Source organism: Bos taurus, chromosome 6 (assembly GCF_002263795.3).
Source record: "Bos taurus isolate L1 Dominette 01449 registration number 42190680 breed Hereford chromosome 6, ARS-UCD2.0, whole genome shotgun sequence".
NCBI lineage: Eukaryota > Metazoa > Chordata > Mammalia > Artiodactyla > Bovidae > Bos > Bos taurus.
The window spans coordinates 111,399,679-111,421,433 of NC_037333.1; the positions used below are offsets into that span (position 1 = coordinate 111,399,679).

The following is a 21,755-nucleotide window of genomic DNA, read 5'->3' on the forward strand; positions in this document are numbered from 1 at the left end:
TTGGCATCTTGATAAAATGTTGTAGACTGCTGTGGTTGCTTAGTCGCTCAGTCGTATCTGACTCTTTGCGACCCTATAGGCAGTAGCCCACCAGGCTCCTCTGTCCGTGGGATTTCATAGGCAACAGTACTGGAGTGGGTTGCCATTTCCTTCTCCAGTGGATCTCCCCGACCCAGGGACTGAACCTCAGTCTTCACTGTAGGCAGATTCTTTACCCCTGAGTCACCATGGAAGCCCACCTTGATAAAACAGACAAGTATTATGATTTACTTTTCACTGGGATCAAATAACCACAAAGCAGTCATGCAGTCTTAAGCAATGGCTGATGAAATTGTCCCTAAAATGTACAAGGTGTAACTACAAAGCAGAGAGACTGGTGTCATATGCCACCCGCTGTTTCCCTTCTCAGAAACAAAAATCTCCTTTAAATGTCACTTGAAAGGTCAAAATGAATACAGTGGTGTGGCTAAAAGCAGAGCAGCACGATGCTGCTAGGATGCGCCTCTTTAGACCGTGGGTGAACACCCGTCCAGGCAGACGGTGGTCCCGTCACCGTGCGCCCGGGTCCCTGTCTCTCGCTCGCCCCGCCCCCGTTTCTTTCCTGCTCCAGCTCCCTGCACCCCCACTTCACCCACCGTGTAGAAGGTGGTAAACTACATATAAGTACGTGTAAGTCATAACTGTCTTTTGCCTTAGCTGTGTCTGAGCTTTACGGGGTGGTGGAGGGGGAGCCTTACAAATACGTCGTCTCTCTGAACCAGCAATTATATGAATGAAAAAAAAAAGTGAAGTTGCTCAGTCGTGTCTGACTCTTTGCGACCCCATGGACTTGTAGCCTACCGGGGTCCTCTGTCCATGGGATTCTCCAGGCAAGAGTACTGGAGTGGGTTGCCATTTTCTTCTCCAGGGGATCTTCCCAACCCAGGGATCGAACCCAGGTCTTCTGCACTGCAGGCAGATTCTCTACCAGCTGAGCCACCAGGGAAGCCCAATTATATGAAATATAACAAAATGCAAAGACACCAAAGCATAATGAACATGCTTCAAAAAGAAATCCTACACTGCAGTTGCAGGCTTTTATCTCTTTTCCAGCTGGTGGATTTTCCCGGGGATGGATGACAAAATGCTATACGAGGTTTTGTGTGAAAACTTCCCAGGGCTGACTCAGGCTTTGATTTCTTCCTTCTCTCTTTTAACTAAGCATTCATTGCTCGCTCTAAGAGTCCCCTGCCTTTCTCTCTCACGGGAGATCTTGTGTGGAAGGGTTTCAGAAGCCTTTCGCAGGTACTGGGCAATAGGGCAGGGCGCTGGCCTCCGTCCAGCCTCATCTCCACCTGGACCTCATCACCATGCCCCCAACTCTGCAGCAAGGTTTGGGGGCTCACCTGGTACCTGAGCGGCAGAGGCAGGGCCAGCCCCCCGCAGGTGTGCAGGAGACGTGGCTTTGAGACTGAAGCACTATTTCTACTAATGACACCTGCCACTCAGCCTCAGCCTCGCCACTGGATTTGGGCTTGTATGTTAAAAAAAAAAAAAAAAGGATTTACCATTAAGTTTTTAACATCTGAACTCTAATGTGAAAACCAACCATGATTCTGTAACACTGGTCAACATCACCTGCTAGTGAAAAGTTCCACAACCAGCTCTTACCACACTCATTTTGAACCTACTGCTATTGCTCTTGATCATCTGAAAGATTAGTAGCCTCAAAACAAATAAAAACAAATCAAATGCTGGCCCCTCTCCATGGAGAGCAGAGCAAGGTTTCTTCACCTTTTAAAAATGTTTCCTTTTTTGACCAAAACCTCCTGCCTTCCTTTTAATGCCACTTGGAATTTCAAAATAAATAAAATGTTATGGCTACAATTAAAAGCAGCACAAGGGTTTGGAAGATGTCTCTTTGAGCTGCAGAAACCACCTCTGGCAATTCTGTATCCATTCCCCCACAGCCCCCAAGCAGCGCCTGGAGCAGAGGCCGCTGCTATGGGGTGGGAGCCAGGAGGCAGGGGTCAAGCAGGAGGAGGGCTTTCTTTCCGCCCCTGGTCTCAGTGTGTGAGGTTCTGGGTCCACTCCTGCATCTTGCTCAGTCCTATACATGGGATACGAGGTCACTGGGGAGGGACCCCTTCCCCAGGGAATTCAAAGCTAAAGAGGAGGACTGCACCGGTAAGGGCTGGATGAAGGATGTACTCTGGGTGCGCTGGGGACAAGATAAGGGCTGTGTGCGAGCTGGGGTGGGGACAGGGGCTGGGGAGTGGGCACCCCGGGGAGGCAGGAACGGTCAGCAAAGCTCCCCCATGAGAGAGATGGGCATGAGCTGCTGCCAGGCAGAAAGAAGGAAGCACCTTGATGAGAGCGCCTGAGTGCTCTCCGCTAGCTTCACAATGCCATCTCAGGACTGTCTCACTGACACAAAAGCGAAACAGCAGCTGCAACTACCTCTTCTTAACATACCCTCAACACTACAAAGCAACAAAAAGGCTTTACATGGTATTTTCATTCAGTTCCTATTTTGAAAGAAGTTTTTGATTTATTTTTCCTAAATGTTTATCACTTGTCTGACTGTCAAAAGAGCAGAACTGAGTTCCTCCACTAGCGAGATCAAATCTACCTTCTGTGACTCTTTCCCTTGCTGCCACATCCTCTCCTTGTGGGCAAACTCATTCACAGGGTCATGGACTGCCGGCCTCCTGAGATGACCGAGTCCAACCTCCTAATCTCAAACAAAGACAGTCAAAGCCAAAGCAATGCCTTGATCGGTGGACCTGAGATGAGAAGGTGAGGCTGTTCATCTCCACCCCAAGACCCCCTGTGCAGCACTAACCTCTCCTTTGCAACAGTAACATAGTCTATGCCCCAAAGACAAAATTCTGTACCTACCGTCATACTTATCTCTTCAACCTGATGTGACCTAAGTAGTTACTATTTAAGACTAAGCAGTTGAATTCAATTTTCTATAAATAACGTACAAAGCATGGTAACAATGAAAAGGACTGTCAAAATGCACAGAATTATAAGGCAAAGAAAAGTCAAAATTATGATTTCACCTTAGTTCTACATCTTAGGATAGGCAAAGCTATATAAATGTATGTTACCATAGAAAAGTAATTTTGATAAAAGTCTTCATAATAATCACCCCTACATCTGACATGTGTTTAACTTGAGGGATAGATGTCTTAAAGAAGTAAATTAATCAACTGGTTTGAACCTGAAGAGCACACACCTGGAGTGGTCTTGACCTCTCCCTGCTTCTTTCATTTCCAGTCCTCGCTGAACATCGCTATGCTTCAGAAGCAGAGCTCTGGAGGGGGCAGATGACCCCTCATCACCCTCAATCTCTTTCTCCCTTTGCTGGAAAAGCCTAATCTACCCCAGCCCAGGCCCCGTGCAGCGGGGTGGCTGTGTGGCTCAGCCTGGCCCACAAGGCATCGGCGGAAGAAGGCACACTGGGCACCACTGGGGAAGCTTTTATTATGAAAGGGTCGGTGGAGAAGGTGGCGCTGCCCATCTCGTCTCTGACTGTAATGCAGATGTAAGGTCGGAGGTGCAGCTGACATCTTTCTAGTGAAAGGCAGTAAGGGGACCAAGAGCCAATCTGCCAGTGATGGTGAAAGAGAAAGAGAAAAAGGACTTGAGTCCACGCTGGCCGCATGAATCCGCTGGAAACAGATCTCCTTGCTCTAGGCTTGTTAGAAGTTGTAAAAACCTTTTTGTTTAAGTCACTGTTAGGTATTCATGCTCACTCACTCACTCGTGTCCGACTCTTTACAACCCCAATGGATTGTAGCGCACCAGGGATTTCCCAGGCAAGAATACTGGAGTGGGTTGCCATTTCCTTTTCCAGGGGATCTTCCTGACCCAGGGATAGAACCCAGGCCTCTTCTCTGTGTCTCCTGCATCAGTGGGTGGGTTCTTTACCATTGTGCCACCGGGAAGCCCATTCTGTTATACAATACACACAGCTAAAAGTAGTCTAGAGGAGAAAGTTTTCGTTTCCTCCCGATGCCAGTCTAAACCCCTCAGCCTAACCTTCCGTCACCTGGTTCCAGCCTGTCCTTTCAGTGCGCCTGTCCTCTGTGTTCCTGACAACCTCCCAGCTCTGGGTCTCCTTAGCATACCTCACCCCTCACCTCCACATGGACTTCCCTGTGGCTCAGATGGTAAAGAATCTGCCTGCACTACGGGAGACCCAGGTTCAATCCCTGGGTCGGGAAGATCCCCTGGAGAAGGGAATGGCAACTCACTCCAGTATTCTTGCCTGGAGAATCCCATGGACAGAGGAGCCTGGTGGGCTACAGTCCATGGGGTCACAAAGAGTCGGAAAATATGGAGCGACTAACACTAACCAACACCTCCACGTATGCCCTAAACTGTACAGAAGTGACCTCTTTTTCCTCATCACCTTGCCATTCCCTTCATTAGTCCCATGTTTATCTCTGTACTTCCCCACGGTAAAAGTGCCTGGAACCTAGCACTCAAACCAAAAACTGAGAAGATAACTGCATGAGGGCGGGTGGTTGGTTGTTCAGTCACTAAGTTGTGTCTGACTCTTTCTGACCCTGTGGACTGCAGCACACCAGGCCTCCCTGTCCATCACCAACACCCGGAGCTTGCTCAAACTCATGTCCATTGAGTCAGTGATGCCATCCAACCATCTCATCCTCTGTAGCCCCCTTCTCCTCCTGTCTTCAATCTTTCCCAGCGTCAGGGTCTTTTCCAATGAGCCAGCTCTTCAAATGAGGTGGCCAAAGTATTGGAGCTTCAGCATCAGTCCTTCCAATGAAGGGTTGATTTCCTTTAGGATGGACTGGTTTGATCCTGCTGTTCAAGGGACTCTTAAGAGTTTTCTCTAGCACTACAGTTCAAAAGAATCACTTCTTCGATGCTCAGTCTTCTTAATGGTTCAGTGCTTACATACATATATGACTACTGGAAAACCCATAGCTTTGACTATATGGACCTTTGTCCACAAAGTGATGTCTTTGCTTTTAAATACACTGTCTAGGTTTGTCATAGCTTTTCTTCCAAAGAGCAAGCATTATCTCTGTGGCCATCAGCTAAACCCCCATGAAAGATATAAGCTTCACTTTCAGATAGCTTGACTGCAAGGAGAAAGGGAAGAAAACATTTTTCCTAAAGGTTCTCTCCGCCTGAGATCAGCAATCCAAGAGGCCAGGTGTCAGAAATCATGACCCTTCAGGGTTAGAAGAGCCCTTTATTAGCAAGTGAAGCAGTCTGGTTAGAAGTAGAGCTGGAGATCAAAGAGGGACACAGAGAACCTTGAAAACCAGTCCCCTCCCACCCACTCCCCGCTGGACTCAGCCCAGGTGACTGCCATCCCCACTGCAAATGAAACGGTCACTGCAGTGCAACCAGGGGACAAGAAATCTTTCAAACTTTTTCCTGTTCTCCCAGGCAGGGCATTCCAATTTGCTAAGTGAGACTTGTAAAGATTTTAAAACACTTACAGAAGGCTTTTGCGCTTGTTTAGTTGCTAAGTCATGTCTGACTCCTGTGAACCCATGGACTGTAGCCTGCCAGGCTCCTCCGTCTATGGGATTATCCAAGCAGGAGTACTGGGTGGGTTGCCATTTCCTTCTCCAGGGGATCTTCCCCGCCCAGGGATCCAACCTGGATTCTTTACCATTGAGCCATCTAGGAAGCTCACAGAAGGCTTACCATGTAATTGACATTCAGATGAGAACACTGAGGCATACAGAAACAGAAGTGAATTGGTCACGGCCTCATACTTGATAAACTGTGGAGCCAAGATTCAAATTCAGGCAGGCTGGCCTTCGAGTTCATGCCCTTCAACCACTTTGCTATCCTGGCTCTCAGTTCAGGATGCAGAGATACTGCAGTTTAGCTTCCTCCTTGTGTGGAAGAAAAAAATAGAGCTCCCCAGGTGGAGCATATGTGCAGTTAGTAGCAGATCCAGACAAGAACCCCTGGCGCATGTGGGAGCGTGGAGAAAGGACTGCAGAGGAAAAGAAGAAGTGTTGCCTCTGGTCAACAAATGCTCCAGAATTTTATATCCTTACGTCACATTGAGAAGTTCAGGTATAAAAATGTGCTAATAACTAGAAAAACTACTTTAAATATATAAGTAATTCATCTTTATTAAATGTCAAGTATAACATGTTAATCTACTGACAACATTACACAAAAAACCTGTCTTTTTTTTTTTCTTTTTAACAACCACTAAACAGGTTCAGTTGGAGATGCTGAGTTGACCTTTCTCTTGACTTTAAAAGAATAAGCATTAATTACATGCTTTATAGTATCTGCAACCCCTGAAAACACAAAATGCTCTTTAATTATCAAGTTTCTCTTTCTGCAAAGGTTAGGTGGAAATACAGTAACAAGAACATTTTTTTTAAAAATTAGTATGGCATTATATATTAAATAAACACAAAGGTAACCAATAAAAATAAGTTATATTACCACAAACATCTCGACTGCCTCTCAACTCTCACGATAAATGCCTGAAGTGGGACCCCGTCCCCACATCAAATAAAGGCCTTAGGGACAGCAGAGTGAATTCACGCTGTTATGAGAGATATTTAAGCCTGGAATTAAACTGAAATCTAAGTCTGCTTTCCTCTATGCTCCACTTAGTCTTAAGCTGATACAAAAGAAATTGTGGTTTTGGACTGTGAATTTTAGATTATGACTACGCTCAAACACATCTTTATTAATCAAAATAGGAACCATTACAATCCACACATTTTTGCCAACAGAAATGTTTGTTTATTCCCGTAGAATAAACATCCATGCTTCAGGATTCAGCGGACTCTTGGAAGCCATCTTCTGCCTCCTGCTGGCTATGGCCGTGTTCTCCCTACAAAAAGCTGTCAGAATGCTCGAGGAAGTGGTAGTCGGCTGGCGAGAGATCAGGTGACTATGGCGAACGAGGCAGAACTCTGCAGCCCAATTCGTTCAACTTCGGAAGCCTTGGTTTTGCAACGTGTGCTTGGGCACTGTCGTGCAGAAGAACTGGGCCCGCTGTGCTGACCAGTGCTGACCGCGGGCATGGCAGTTTTCAGCGCATCTCATTCATTTGCTGAGCACACTTCTCAGATATAGTGGTTTTGCCAGGATTCAGGAAGCTGGAGTGGATCAGACTGGCAGGAGACCACCAGTGTCCAAGACCATTTGTTTTTTTGATGCAAGTTTGGTTTGGGGAAGTGCTTTGGAGCTTCTTCTTGGTCTAGCCACCAAGCTGGTCATCACTGGTTGTATAAAATCCACTTTTCGTCACACATCACAATCCGATCGAGAAACGGTTCGTTGTTGTTGAAGAGAATGAGAGAAGACGACACTTCAAAACGATTTTATTTTGATTTTTCAGTCAGCTCATGAAGCAGCCACTTACCGAGCTTTTTCACCTTTCCAATTTGCTTCAAATGCTGGATGAATGTAGAATGGTTGACAATGAGTTCTTTGGCAACTTCTTATGTAGCTGTAAGAAAATCTGCCTTGATAATTGCTCTCAATTGGTTGTTGCTAACTTCCAACGGGCAGCCACTAAGCCCGTCATCTTCAAGGTTCTCGCCTCCTTTCTAAAACTTCTTGAATTACCACTGCATTATATGTTCATTAGCAGTTCCTTGGCCAAATGCACTGCTGATGTTGTGAACTGTCTCTGCTGCTTTACGACCCACTTTGAATTTGAATAAAAATATTGCTCAAATTTGCTTTTTCTCTAATATCATTTTTATAGTCTTAAAATAAACGTAAAACAAACAGCAAGTAGTAAGTCATTAGGAAAAAAAAATAAAGTGAGAAATGAGCCTTAAAATGGGGTATAACATAACCACATTTATATAAGAATGTACTCCAATATCAAAGAGCCAAAGCACAATTACTTTTGCACCAACCTAATAGAAGAAGAAACTTCTCTAAACTGAAAAAGATGATATTCCTTTGTATATTTTAAGCAGTAAAACACCTGAAGTATTGTTCTCAGAGACTAAATCGACATGTCCTAAATAGGCCTAAAACCAAAGCCTTTCTCGTGGGCAACAGGATTAGAACATAATGGCAACTGTGTGTGAGCAGTGTCCACTAAACTTTTCTCACGCTAGTAATGTTTCAAACACGTACAAGTGAAACCGAAGTTTCCAAAAAAAACCAACAAAACAAAACACTTACCCTGAGTACAAGCAATGAATGCAATGTGATACTTTTTCTATTCTTCAATTAAACAGAATAAATCCTCACTGATTACAACTTAGTGCATGGGTTACCCCACCTACTAGTGGCCCTACAACAGACCACAGGTTGAAAAACACTGGTTTATACTGAAGCCCCATCAAGACCTGCAGAGATTTTCCCAGAAGACAACTTAGAACTCACAATGACAAATATGAAATGCTTACAAGTTTCTGTGAGAAATCCACCCAGAAACTTGCTTGTGATTTCAATGCTGCATGGATCATAAGAAACTGTGGAAAATTCTGAAAGAGATGGGAATCCCAGATCACTTGACCTGCCTCTTGAGAAATTTGTATGCAGGTCAGGAAGCAACAGCTAGAACAGGACATGGAACAACAGACTGGTTCCAAATAGGAAAAGGAGTACATCAAGGCTGTATATTGTCACCCTGCTTATTTAACTTATATACAGAGTACATCATGAGAAATGCTGGACTGGAAGAAGCACAAGCTGGAATCAAGATTGCCGGGAGAAATATCAATTACCTCAGATATGCAGATGACACCACCCTTATGGCAGAAAGTGAAGAGGAACTCAAAAGCCTCTTGATGAAAGTGAAAGTGGAGAGTGAAAAAGTTGGCTTAAAGCTCAACATTCAGAAAACGAAGATTATGGCATCTGGTTCCATCACTTCACGGGAAATAGATGGGGAAACAGTGGAAACAGTATCAGACTTTATTTTTCTGGGCTCCAAAATCACTGCAGATGGTGACTGCAGCCATGAAATTAAAAGACGCTTACTCCTTGGAAGCAAAGTTATGACCAACCTAGATAGCATATTCAAAAGCAGAAACATTACTTTGCCAATAAAGGTTCGTCTAGTCAAGGCTATGGTTTTTTCTGTGGTCATGTATGGATGTGAGAGTTGGACTGTGAAGAAGGCTGAGTGCCGAAGAATTGATGCTTTTGAACTGTGGTGTTGGAGCAGACTCTTGAGAGTCCCTTGGACTGCAAGGAGATCCAACCAGTCCATTCTAAAGGAGATCAGTCCTGAGTGTTCTTTGGAAGGACTGATGCTAAAGCTGAAACTCCAGTACTTTGGCCACCTCATGCAAAGAACTGACTCACTGGAAAAGACTCTGACGCTGGGAGGGATTGGGGGCACGAGGAGAAGGGGACGACAGAGGATGAGATGGCTGGATGGCATCACTGACTCAATGGACGTGAGTCTGAGTGAACTCCGGGAGATGGTGATGGACAGGGAGGCCTGGCGTGCTGCGATTCATGGGGTCGCAAAGAGTCGGACACGACTGGCGACTGAACTGAACTGAACTGAATGAAGAAAAGAACTGTGGTGCTGGAGAAGACTCTCGAGAGTCCCTTACTATAAGGAGATCAAACCAGTCAATCCTAACAGAAATTATCCTTGAATATTCACTGGAAGGACTGATGCTAAAGTTGAAGTTCCAAAACTTTGGCCACTAATATGAAGAGACAACTCATTGGAAAAGACCCTGATGCTGGGAAAGACTGAAGGCAAAAGAAGGGGGTGGCAGAAGATGAGATAGTTGGATGGCATCACCGACACAATGGACACGAATCTGAGCAAACTCTGGGAGAGAGGAGGACAGAGGAGCCTGGCGTGTTGCAGTCCATGGGGTCGCAGAGAGTTGGACACAACTTAGTGACTGAATGACAACAGATGAGGAAAGAGAAGGATGGGGGTACTGAGCCTGCCTCTGATGAGGTGACAGTTATGGGGGGTTGCTGTCACTGTGAGTTATTTCTACCGCAGGTGGAGTGGTACAAGGGGTCAGAAGGACACCTCCTTAGTTGAAGTCCATAAAGTCTGCCTGTGGACAGTGGACACGACCCTCTGGGCTCGCCCAGAGCAAAGAGGGAGGCCAGCAGCTCAGACAGGCGGTAGACGAGCATCCAGGCTGCAGAGAGAAGGCAGGCCCCTGGCAAGGTTAGCTGCAGCAGCTTTCCACTTCTAGCCCATGGCTGATCACGGCAGAAAAAAGCGAGCTTTGAAAAGCAGGTTCAGGTGTTTTAAGAAAGACACAAGAATTACTGTAAATAAAAAGCAGAAGAAATGTCACCCGCCAGGTTCCTCCTTAAAGCTACTCTAATACACAAAACAAGGGAGCTGCTGCCCTCGGGAGGAGGGCTGCACCGCCGCCCCCCACTCCGCACCACAAACACCTCCCTTACCTCCAAGCCTTGGCTCCAGCACAGAGCCCTAGAGAAAAGCAGTGACACGGGAACAGCCACGTGTGTTTGAGGACCCTGGCCAAAGGCACCAAACGTCTGCTGGTTCCTCCACTGTCTAACCTCACCCCAATACAGAACCCCCCAAAGCTCTCGCATGCCACCTGCCACCAAAAACCCAAGAAAACAAGGTCTGTCAACTCACCTCTTCACAAGCGACCCTCCTCCTTCTACCATACGGATGGATGGTTAGAAATAAACAAACCTCGGCCAAACTGCCCGTGCCCTCCCTTCTCACTGTCTACCGCTCCTCCTGTTGTTACAGCCCACGGAGAAAGCACACCAACTAAACCCTTCCATACCAACTCTAAGAGAAACTGTGATTCCAGGGAAGTGACTCGAACATCAAAAGTTCTGTTTTTAAAAACGTATGAAAACATGTTTTAGCATAGATAAAGCTGAATTATTGCTTAACTCTTTCCTTCTTATAAGAAACTTCCATGGATGTACAAGTTGGACCATAAAGAAAGCGGAGCGCTGAAGAATTGGTATTTTTGAACTGTAGTGTTGGAGAAGACTTGAGAGTCCCTTGGACTTCAAGGAGATCAAACCAGGCAATCCTAAAGGAAATCAGCACTGAATATTCACTGGAAGGACTGATGCTGAAGCTCCAATACTTTGGCCACCTGATGCGAACAACTCCTTAGAAAAGGCCCTGATACTGGGAAAGACTGAAGGCAGGAGGAGAAGGGGATGACAGAGGATGAGATGGTGGGTGGCATCACCGACTCGATGGACATGAGTTTGAGCAAGCTCTGGGAATTGGTGATGGACAGGGAAGCCTAGCAGCTGCAGCCCCTGGGGTTGCAAAGAATCAGACACAACTGAGCGACTGAACTGAACTGAAAGCTGAATTATCGCTTAACTCTTTCCTTCTTATAAGAAATTTCCAGATGGTTCAGACTCATCAACTCTGTGAATGCAGAGGAAAAGGGCAGCCTTGGCTTTGTATCTGATCAGTCCTGGTGGCCTAGGACACATCAAGGGAGCACGAAGACATCAAGGGAGCACCACACGGAAGGATCGGTGCTGTTGTTATGTGTTTATTCCCCACTGAAATGCTTTCTGTGTTGAAGGTGAAACAGACTATCTAATTTTCTTTGAAGAAACTGTCCTTTACATTTTTAAAAATGAGGGCTTTCTGAGAAACTGACACCTTAACAAAGGGGGAAATTAAATAATTTATATCGTGCTGAATGGGAAAAAAAAAAAACTGATTCTAGGAAAAACAAACTGAAGAGAACTAGAAGGATAAGAAAAGAGTAATTCCTTGAAGAAAGTTATCTGGATGGGACAGAAATGGGAACTATTGCTTGTATTGTTTAGTCGCCAGGAGTGTCCAGCTCGTCTGTGGTCCCATGGACGGGGAGCCTGGTGGGCAAGGGCTCCTCGCTCTGCAGGATTCTCCAGCCAAGAAGACTCGGAGTGAGTACCTATTTCCTCCTCCAGGGGATCTTCCTGACCCAGGAATAAAACCCATGACTCCTGCATTGGAGGCAGATTCTTTACCACTGAGCCACCAGGGAGGACTCAAATGGGAATTCAGCAAGTTTAATAAATAGCGAAGTTACAGATCACTGGATCTGACACTGAAAAATGCACTTTTTAAAGACTCTCCCTATCTGGGAATTCCTATTCCACCTAATTATTCATGATCACATTATTCCCAATATTTAAAAAATTCCACTCAAGCGGTTCAAATTGTTTTTAATAGAATTAACATGTTGACATAATTTTCAAAATGATGGCAAGTAATTAAAAAAAAATAACAGTACCTTTTCCAATTCCCTTGGTATTCGCATACACGTGTACACTCTTTCTCTTCTTTCTGTATACTTGGCCTCATTATGTTCAAGGAAGTACCCTCTGGTTAGTTCAGCGCTGAGGAACCTGAATAGTGAAAGCTCTACAAGAAAAAAAAGACAAAACAAAAAGAACAGCATTTATCAAGCGACTTCCAAGGCTAGCTGGCGCCCCAGGTAACACAGACGTAAAACAAGGTTATAAAACAAAGTATCTACGTTTCGGTGCCCAGAACTGAACTACACATAAGCCATCAGCGGAGAGTGAGAAAACTGCTGTTTTTGTGTGATATAAACCGCAAATATACCAGGGGCCATTGCTATAAGCCAGAATATAAGTCAGAAGTTCTCTGAGAGTCTAGTGAGGGGTCTTAGGTGATAGAGGGCCTGGGCTGATGCAGAGTAGAAGGCAGGGGAAAAGATACTAACAGAGACACACGCACACACACACACAGAGTGGGTACCAAGTGCACACAAAACGGAGACACACACACACGCACACACACACAAGCTGAGTCACCCGAGAGGCACTCCTCCAGTCCAGGAGTGAGCTGGGCGGAAGAACACACTCGACACTGGAACAAATCCTTCCTTCTTCTTTAGCCTCAGAGATGCTGCCAGTGTCTAAATAACACCATTTCCCCAGGTGAAGGCTTCCCAACACGATGGTAACTGTGAGTCACACAAGACAGAACCTCAACCCCATCTGAAGACCGCACTCCCCGTGGACCTGTCCACCTGTTTTCCGTTCCTCTGATGCAAATTCACCCTCCGTTGTCTCATCTCAGCTGAGCAAAGAAAGGCTGGAGGAGGCTGAACGCTTTCCACTGGGCTGTATCTGGCAGACCTGGGATGGCAAGTAAGGTTGTTACCTGATCCTGATGTTTCCACCGTGTGGGCCACGCTTCCCGGCAGCCCACCGCCTGGTCGACCTCTTGGCCCCCGGCCTCAGATCCTCCCTTCCTCCTTCACTCTCTAGGAGGCCGTCCTCTCTTCCCGGACTCAGGACACCAAGGGCTGCAAAGTGTCCTCTCTGCTCTGAGCTGGCCTCTTGCTCCTTCCCCAAACCCCATGTTGGTGTTCCCTCCCACAGATGACAAAGCAGGAAGGTCGATTTCACTCACAAGCGTCCTCCTGCGGAGTTCTGTCTTATGTGACGCTAGGATTTAAAGGCTGCGGGGGTGGGGAAGTGTACAGTCCTAAACACTCTGGAAGAGTCTCTAGGAAGACTCAGAAGTGGACTTACTACCTCCCAGTGGGCCTAAAACAGCTGACTTCCTCCAGCACTGGGACAGACAGCGAGTTCCTTGAACATCAGGTGAAGTGGCTTGCTTATGTGCAGAAGTCAGAGTCCCACCCACCCCCAAATTACAGATTTCTTTAAATACAAGATTCATAATCAACTTGGAGAGTCAGTGGTACCATGAAAGCCACCTGGAGACTGAAAGAGGTGGAGAACCCGACCAGGGCCTACTGCAGCTGGGCAGAGAGGCAGGTCAGGCTGCACAGTGACCGCGGGCATGGTGCTCTCAGGACACCTCGGCTGAAGCCACGGACACAAGGTGTGGGCTCCGCCATGTGCTCCTCAAGGCAACCGCATCCGGACGGAGTGACACTTCTGGCTCGGAACTTTCTAACACATTGGTGGCTGGCTAGATCCAGCATAAGATCTACGGCCTGAAGGAGAGGGGAAAAAAGAGTGTTTTGTGCTGTAAACAAGGACAGCTAAAACCGAAGAGAAAGACCAAACAGTTAAGACTTGAACACAGTTTGGTTTTCCAACTGGACAGAAGAGAGACGCTTTCATTAGTGAATATCTATAAATATCAATTCTTTCAAGTGAATGAATGCTGGGAAGCAACGGGACATTCAGGAAGCAGAAGAAACTGCGCTGGCACAAACTGGCACTGACGCCAGCGAGCAGGGTCACGAGCCCCGAAGGGCGCATCACCAGACTCCCTGGTCTTCCTCCACCTGATCCTGAAGGGTTTGCGGGTTTGGTTGGGTGCTCTTGCTTCTTATGGGCTTTCCAGGTGGCAAGGGGTCAGGAATCCGCCTGTTAATGCAGGTAGACGCCAGAGACAAGGGTTGGATCCCTGGGTGGGGAAGATCCCCTGGAGGAGAGCATGGCAACCCGCTCCTGTCCTCTTGCCTGGAGAATCCCATGGACAGACGAGCCCGGCGGGCCACAGCCCGTGGGGCTGCAGAGAGTCGAATATGACTGAGGACTTCACACACACGCACACACATGCAACACAGCAGGGCCACAGTAAAATTCCAGCCACCCTGTAAGGCCATATTGTTTCATGTGTCACCAGGTGTCTTTTCTTCATTCTTCTTATCTTTCTTCCCTACACATTCTCTGCTGGGGCGGTCTAAGGTCAAAACCATCACCTCAATCCTGACGCTGCCATAGCTTCCGCTTTTGACTCCTGAGCCTGGACTACTTCCCACTGCCTGTGGGCAATTCCACCTAGAATTTCCAAAGGCACCTTTAGCCGGCAAACTGCAATCCACCCTTCCCCCATTAACCCCCACTACTGCAGCCCCATCGTTAGTTCCGGGCTCACCAGTGACAAGGCTCCAGGCCGGCAGCTGGGGGCCGATTCTGACCATCCCCCCCGTCCCCTTTCCAAGCCCTGATGACTCCTCCTCAAAACGTTTATAAACTTGCCCTCTTGTTCCGAACTCCGTCTGCATGTGGTCCTCCCGGCTCTCTCCAGGTTACTGTGGAGGCTGACCAGCGCCCGCCTTCCGCTCCTCGCTCCCCTAGGCCCCACCTGGCCTGGCCCGGGTCGGCACACACACAGGCTGGCGGCAGAAACCCTCCGGGGCTCGTGGCACCTCCAAGCAAGGTCAACACCCTGGCAGAGGCGACAGCAGAGCCCTGCCAACTCAGCCCGGTTTATCTTTCTTTCCCGCCGCGCAGCATGCCTGCCTCCCCTGAACGTCAAGGTCGCTGTTCTCTAGTTACACGTCTCACCGCGGGCAAACGCTGTGTGTAGGCTCCCTCTGTCCACTCATGTGAGCACACAGGTGAGCCTCTATGGGCGAGGGACACGCGGAGTCACCTGCTCCAGGAAGACTCCCCGGGTTTTCCCCTGGAGCCCGGGTGCACACACACTCCTCCGGTGTTCTTTCCCTCTGCATCCTCGGGACACAGCGCTAAAGAGGGCTCAGCCGATGCTCCCTGAACGAATGAGTGGCTCAGAGGAGAGGAAGGCAGTCACAGAGGAGGGTGTGGTGGAGAGCAAGAATCGGAAATGAGAGGCGGCGGAAGCAGAGCGCGGCAGCTTCTCGAGCACAGTGCCCGGGACTGGGGCAGGTGTGTTCTGAGATGCGGGCGCTCTCAGCAGGGAAGAGCTCTGGAGCATCCGGTCAGTGAGCATCCAAAGGACGGTCCCCGACAGGCACCTGCACTCCGCCCCAGGGGCACAGCCAGTAAGGGCCCCGGCACATCGTCCACACACAGTAAGCGCAGGGAAGGGAGCTGGGGGGCGTGAGCTAGTATCTCGGTGTGTGAAGGATTAGATAAACAGGCTGTCACATGAGTGTATCTTTTGAAAAGCAAATTAAACCGAAAGGCTGGGATAAGCTGTCCGTGTGGTCAGGCCGCTCAAGACGGCTGTCCTCTTGCTCTCTGTCCATCGGCTGACCGACCAGGGCCTGCTTCACTGTGTCCCTGGCGCAGGGCTGAACTTCCGGCAGAGCTGCCCCCGGCCCTAGTCTGTACTGGTCAAACGGCGGGGAGGGGCGTGGCCCTCGGCTGGTTTCCCTGGTAACCAAAGAGCTCCCCCCCCACCTTCTCCCTGGAAGCCCCCCTCCCCCACCCTCATCCCTTTCAAACCACAGAGGTCTCTCTGTTGCCGAGTCCCGGCTCTTCCTTTGGTCCTGAACCTGGGCAAGCTCAGGCCAGGTGGGCCCGCGGGCTGCAGCCCGACCCTGTACCTTGCTTATTTAGAAAGTCATCCTCCGGGCCGGTGTCCTCCCTGGGCCCACAGAAGACGGAGCCTCCTCCACAGCGAGGGTTTTGCCCTGGTCCAGAGGAGGGCACAGGGAGAGCCGTCAGATGAGGGTGGATCCGCGCCGGTTCTGTCCCCACTGGTCCTGGGACCCCGCTCCACCCACAGATCTCAACGTCACAGAAGAGGGAAACCGAGGCTTGGAGCGGTTTTACAACACCTGTCACCTGCTTGTCATTCACAAAGGATGTTCGAGCGACTGTGTATGAAAGGGTGTGAAGACCGCAAATCATGACACGCTGTCTGGAATTACTTACTGGTAACTTCACATGGTCACAGCACTAGCCAATCCGCGTTTGGTGGTCACCTAACCTTTACTGCTACGGCTGCAACCCTGTTTCCAAGGATAAAAGGGAACATGTCTAACAAGCACATTTAACGAACTATATAACCTAAGGAACTTTCCTTAAACGAGTTTTAAAAAATTATAAAATATAAACCTATGAGGGTGTTTTAACTCTATTATAAATGTGAAGAAGTACTGTATCAGGATTCTACCTCTAGAAATGCAAGAATTTCAGTTGTAAATACCAATTTTGATTCTCCAATGGAAATTTTAACAGTAAACACAAGCATTAAAGGATAAAACATGTTTTGAGTACACAGTTCTCATAACCACGAGACAGGCTTTATCATCATGCCCATTTTATAGATGAAGAAACTGAGGCACAGAGAAGTGAAGGAGGCCTCCAAGGTCACAGAAGAAGCGCACAGTACAGCCAGCATTTAAATCAAGCAGTCCATCCCTAAGGCCTGCACCTTCTGGCACTAGATTATTCTATCATTGTCTTCAGTGCTTTTGTAAACAGGCCACTGTGTTCTGGAAAACTGGGAACCACCCCCCGACCCCATCTCTGTGCTCCCAGCACCCGGGGTTTACTTCTGTGATGTTACACTGTTTACTAAGCAGCTCCCTTGCCAGCCCTTAAACTTTCTGAAACCAAGCACCATGTATCCGGATCTTCCCCAAGTCCAGCCCCCAATGAGTTGAGTCTAAGGGTAAGGTTTACCTATCATTAACACCATACTAGTGGGTTGGAGCAAAAAAGGCAATGGCAACCCACTCCAGTGTTCTTGCCTGGAGAATCCCAGGGACGGGGGAGCCTGGTGGGCTGCCATCTATGGGGTCGCACAGAGTCGGACACGACTGAAGTGACTTAGCAGCAGCAGCAGCAATGGGTTGGAGAACAGTTTTAAAAGAAACATTAAAGCAATACTAACAAAAGAACCAAGCTTCATGGGTGAGACAGATGGAAAGCTTTCTTACCTCCTCCTCCCCACACTCCTCCCTGTCCACCACACCCCTCCACCCCGCCACACTCCTGAAGGACTGGCCCTGCTTAAGGAATTAGGGTCCTCTGCTTCTCTGGTAGCTCAGACCTGCCTGTAATGCAGGAGACCTGGGTTCAATCCCTGGAGTGGGACGATCCCCTGGAGAAAGGAATGGCCACACACTCCAGCATTCTTGCCTGGAGAATTCCATGGACAGGGGAGCCTGGCACAGAGTCAGACACGACTGAGGGACTAACACAAATGTAACACCTGACTGAGGTGGCTTACAAAGGTGCTGCACACATCACTTCATCAAACCCTCACCACAACTCTGAGAGCTAAAGGCACAGTTGACAGTGTTCACGTTTTTCAAATCAAGAATCTGAGGCTCATAGAGCTTCAGAGACTTGTCCAAAGTCACTGAAAAGCTAAGAGGCAAGTTGGGAATAGAACCCAGCACCAAAGAATTGATGCTTGCAAACTGCGGTGCTGGAGAAGACTCTACATAGAGTTCTTTGGACTGCAAGGAGATCAAACTAGTCAATCCTAAAGGAAATCCACCCTGAATATTCATTGGAAGGACTGATGCTGAAGCTCCAATACTTTGGCCAACTGATTCGACAAGCTGATTCATTGGCAAAGACCCTGATGCTGGAAAGACTGAAGGCAAAAGGAGAAGCAGACAGCAGAGGATGAGACAGTTAAGATAGTATCACCGACTTGATGGACATGAATGTGAACAAACTCCAGGAGATGGTGAAGGACAGGGAACCATGGCGTGCTACAGTCCCTGGAGCTGCAAACAGCTGGACACGGCTGAGCGACTGCACACACACACTCTCCCCTGGATCGTAATTACCATCCATCTCTCTGACGATCCTTCTAGAGAAGACGACCGAGCCCTGGCCTGGCTTCCATCTCCCAGGAGGAGCCTCTGATCCGCACTGCAGAAGGGGCTTCTGCTGCCCTGTGGCCCGAGCTCCTCAGGTACAATGCGGCAGTCCTGCTGCCGTCTGGTCCCCACCCCGCCGCCCCCCCAACCTTTTCCTGGTCACGGATACATTCTTGAATATACCTTCTACTTCTGTTCTGGAACCTTCCTCTCTGGAGCATAGCTGTGTTTCAGTGTTTCTGTTTGTTACTGCTATTGTTTTAAACACTGTTTTCTCCATTATACGGATGTACCTGAACTCACTTGTCCTGCAATTCTGGCAGGCTGCCTGGCTAATTATTCAGGAAGATGACTACTGCTCTTTGACCTGTGGCTGCCACTCTTCAAGAACTCAGCTGGTTCAGTGGACCAGAGCTCGCATGGACAGAGGAGCTGGCGGGCGGCAGTCCACAGGGGCGCAAAGAGCTGGACATGACTCGGGAACTGAGCACACACACAACGGGACCTGCACTTTCTCCGTGCTGCGGCGGGGCTTCACGCCTTCTTAGCAAGAGTGACTTTCATTTGTTATGTCAAACATCTGTCTTTATAGTGTAAGTGCAAATTATTTTCCAAAATAAAATAACCCAATTGTTTTCTCAATACCGTTTGAGCTTTTCAGATGTCAACCAATTTTAGCTCATTTATCCAGTTCTCACCAACAAGAAATATTATTCAGTAAAATAGAAGTATTTCACTATTTAATAGAAATAGGAGCTTCTACATTTGAATAAGTGAGCCTTGCCAGTCATGAACATTTAACACTGGGAAAATAATATCAACCATAAACCTGAATCAGTTAGCCCAGATTGTTTTAATGAGTATACATCTACTGCAGAGTTGCTTGTGACCCACTACCCTAAATTGACAAAGACCACAGTATGAATGGCTTCTTCCTCATACCTGAACAAAGACATGTTATGATTAATTATCTTCTGAGAGACAAATAAGAACTCAGGATAACAAGTATTAATTTGAAGTAATGAGTAATCATAAATATATTTACATGTTCAGTAATATGTCCAAATATATCTTTCTTAAAATAGCATGGACCATTAAAAAATTGGAAAGTAATATTGGTTAACTGCTAGGACAATACTATGAAACATGCAAATCTCCATGATCTTAAATAATGTGATCCTTAATAGGCTTTACTAAAGTTACACTAAGATATTAGTTACAAGTTTATTACACAAATACAAAGGCGTACCCTTGTACAAGGCCAACTAGGGATCAATGATAGCGATCTTGCTTGCCTAACTCAAATATGGTCAGGAAGCAACAGTTAGAACAGGACATGGAACAACAGACTGGTTCCAAATAGGAAAAGGAGTACGTCAAGGCTGTATATTGTCACCCTGCTTATTTAACTTCTATGCAGAGTACATCATGAGAAACGCTGGACTGGAAGAAACACAAGCTGGAATCAAGATTGCCGGGAGAAATATCAATTACCTCAGATACGCAGATGACACCACCCTTATGGCAGAAAGTGAAGAGGAACTCAAAAGCTTCTTGATGAAAGTGAAAGTGGAGAGTGACAAAGTGGGCTTAAAGCTCAACATTCAGAAAACGAAGATCATGGCATCCGGTCCCACCACTTCATGGGAAACAGATGGGGAAACAGTGGAAACAGTGTCAGACTTTATTTTTCTGGGCTCCAAAATCACTGCAGATGGTGACTGCAGCCATGAAATTAAAAGACGCTTACTGCTTGGAAGGAAAGTTATGACCAACCTACATAGCATGTTCAAAAGCAGAGATATTACTTTGCCAACAAAGGTTCGTCTAGTCAAGGCTATGGTTTTTCCTGTGGTCATGTATGAATGTGACAATTGGACTGTGAAGAAGGCTGAGCGCCGAAGAATTGATGCTTTTGAACTGTGGTGTTGGAGAAGACTCTTGAGAGTCCCTTGGACTGCAAGGAGATCCAACCAGTCCATTCTGAAGGAGATCAGCCCTGGGATTTCTCTGGAAGGAATGATGCTAAAGCTGAAACTCCAGTACTTTGGCCACCTCATGTGAAGAGCTGACTCATTGGAAAAGACTCTGATGCTGGGAGGGATTGGGGGCAGGAGGAGAAGGGGAGGACAGGGGATGAGATGGCTGGATGGCATCACTGACTCGATGGACGTGAGTCTGAGTGAACTCCGGGAGTTGGTGATGGACAGGGAGGCCTGGCGTGCTGCGATTCATGGGGTTGCAGAGTCGGACACGACTGAGCGACCGATCTGATCTGATCTGAAGCTGTCAAAGCTCTCAATCTACTTATAAATAACCTCTTTTGGGAAGTAAACAACAGAAAAGATATTCATAAATTTATAGACGGAAAAACAGATACAAAAAGAGGGGTGACTTTTTCCAAGGTTACAAGGTTACAAAGAACTAAAAATGGGAACAGAGTATCATTAACTTGACAGTCAATGATATAGTCTTTTCAAAGACCTCTTTCACGCAAACATTCCCCAAGATGGGCTCCAAATGAGCTTCTAGGACTGAATTTCGGAGGGCAAACCAGATGGAAGCTTAACATCTTTAAAAAGGTCAAGATATTGACCTGGGCAAAGATCATATCATTGCTTTTTAGTTTGCAAGTACTAGTTAAATAAAGCAGGTGAGAATTTTAAAAGAAAAGCAATCATTTGTCAGAAGAAAAGAAGCTAATTTTACATTATCTGTATCAGAGTTGTGGTCACTCCAGGTAATTTCTTAGGCAGTTTTAAAACTGCCTAAGGATCAGTTCAGGGATCAAACCCACGCCTTTGGCAGTGAAGGCGTAGAGTCCTAAAACCACTGGATCTCTTTGTAGATGAGAAATTGATTTACTTTAGGGCATAATTTTCCAAATCACAGGCTTTAATCATCCATCAGGATAACTCTCGGGCCACAAGGATAACTATGCAACATATTTTATAGAGGATCAGTTCAGTTCAGTCGCTCAGTCGTGTCCGACTCAGGACTGGTTAAATGAAAATGTATTTTAACATATTAAATTTTCAGTTACACAACAGGACAGACATGGTGAATCTGAACCTTAGTCCCAGACGAAATCTTTTGTGGGAGCTGCTAAAAAGGCGTCAGTTGGTTTTTCTGGGCTTTAGTTTTCCTTGCTCTGTCCACTGTCTCATGGAGGTAAGCAAGAGGTCTAAAATGCAAAGAAAGTGAAGAGGAGCAAAAGTGGCGGTAACAAGTTTAAGTTCCAGAAGTGAAGAGTCGCCATGGGAAAGGAACGAAATGGGCCCCATGGCACCGGGGCCATTTACAGTCAGAAACCTGGCTGTTCACCCATACCCTACTCCA

The 21,755-nt window shown here is 47.2% G+C and overlaps 1 protein-coding gene across 3 annotated transcripts in view; it reads right to left on the bottom strand.

Annotated features, from left to right (window-relative positions):
- TAPT1 (transmembrane anterior posterior transformation 1) overlaps positions 1 to 21,755 on the bottom strand; it is a 62,201-nt gene that overhangs the window by 35,181 nt on the left and 5,265 nt on the right. For all 3 annotated transcript variants that reach the window (XR_009494970.1, XM_059887825.1, XM_024993653.2), the window contains exon 2: positions 12,204 to 12,334. Coding sequence is in view for 2 of the 3 variants with exons in the window: in XM_059887825.1 (XP_059743808.1) it covers positions 12,204 to 12,334 (131 nt within the window). In the remaining variant the exon portion in view is untranslated. The remainder of the gene's footprint in view (positions 1 to 12,203; positions 12,335 to 21,755) is intronic.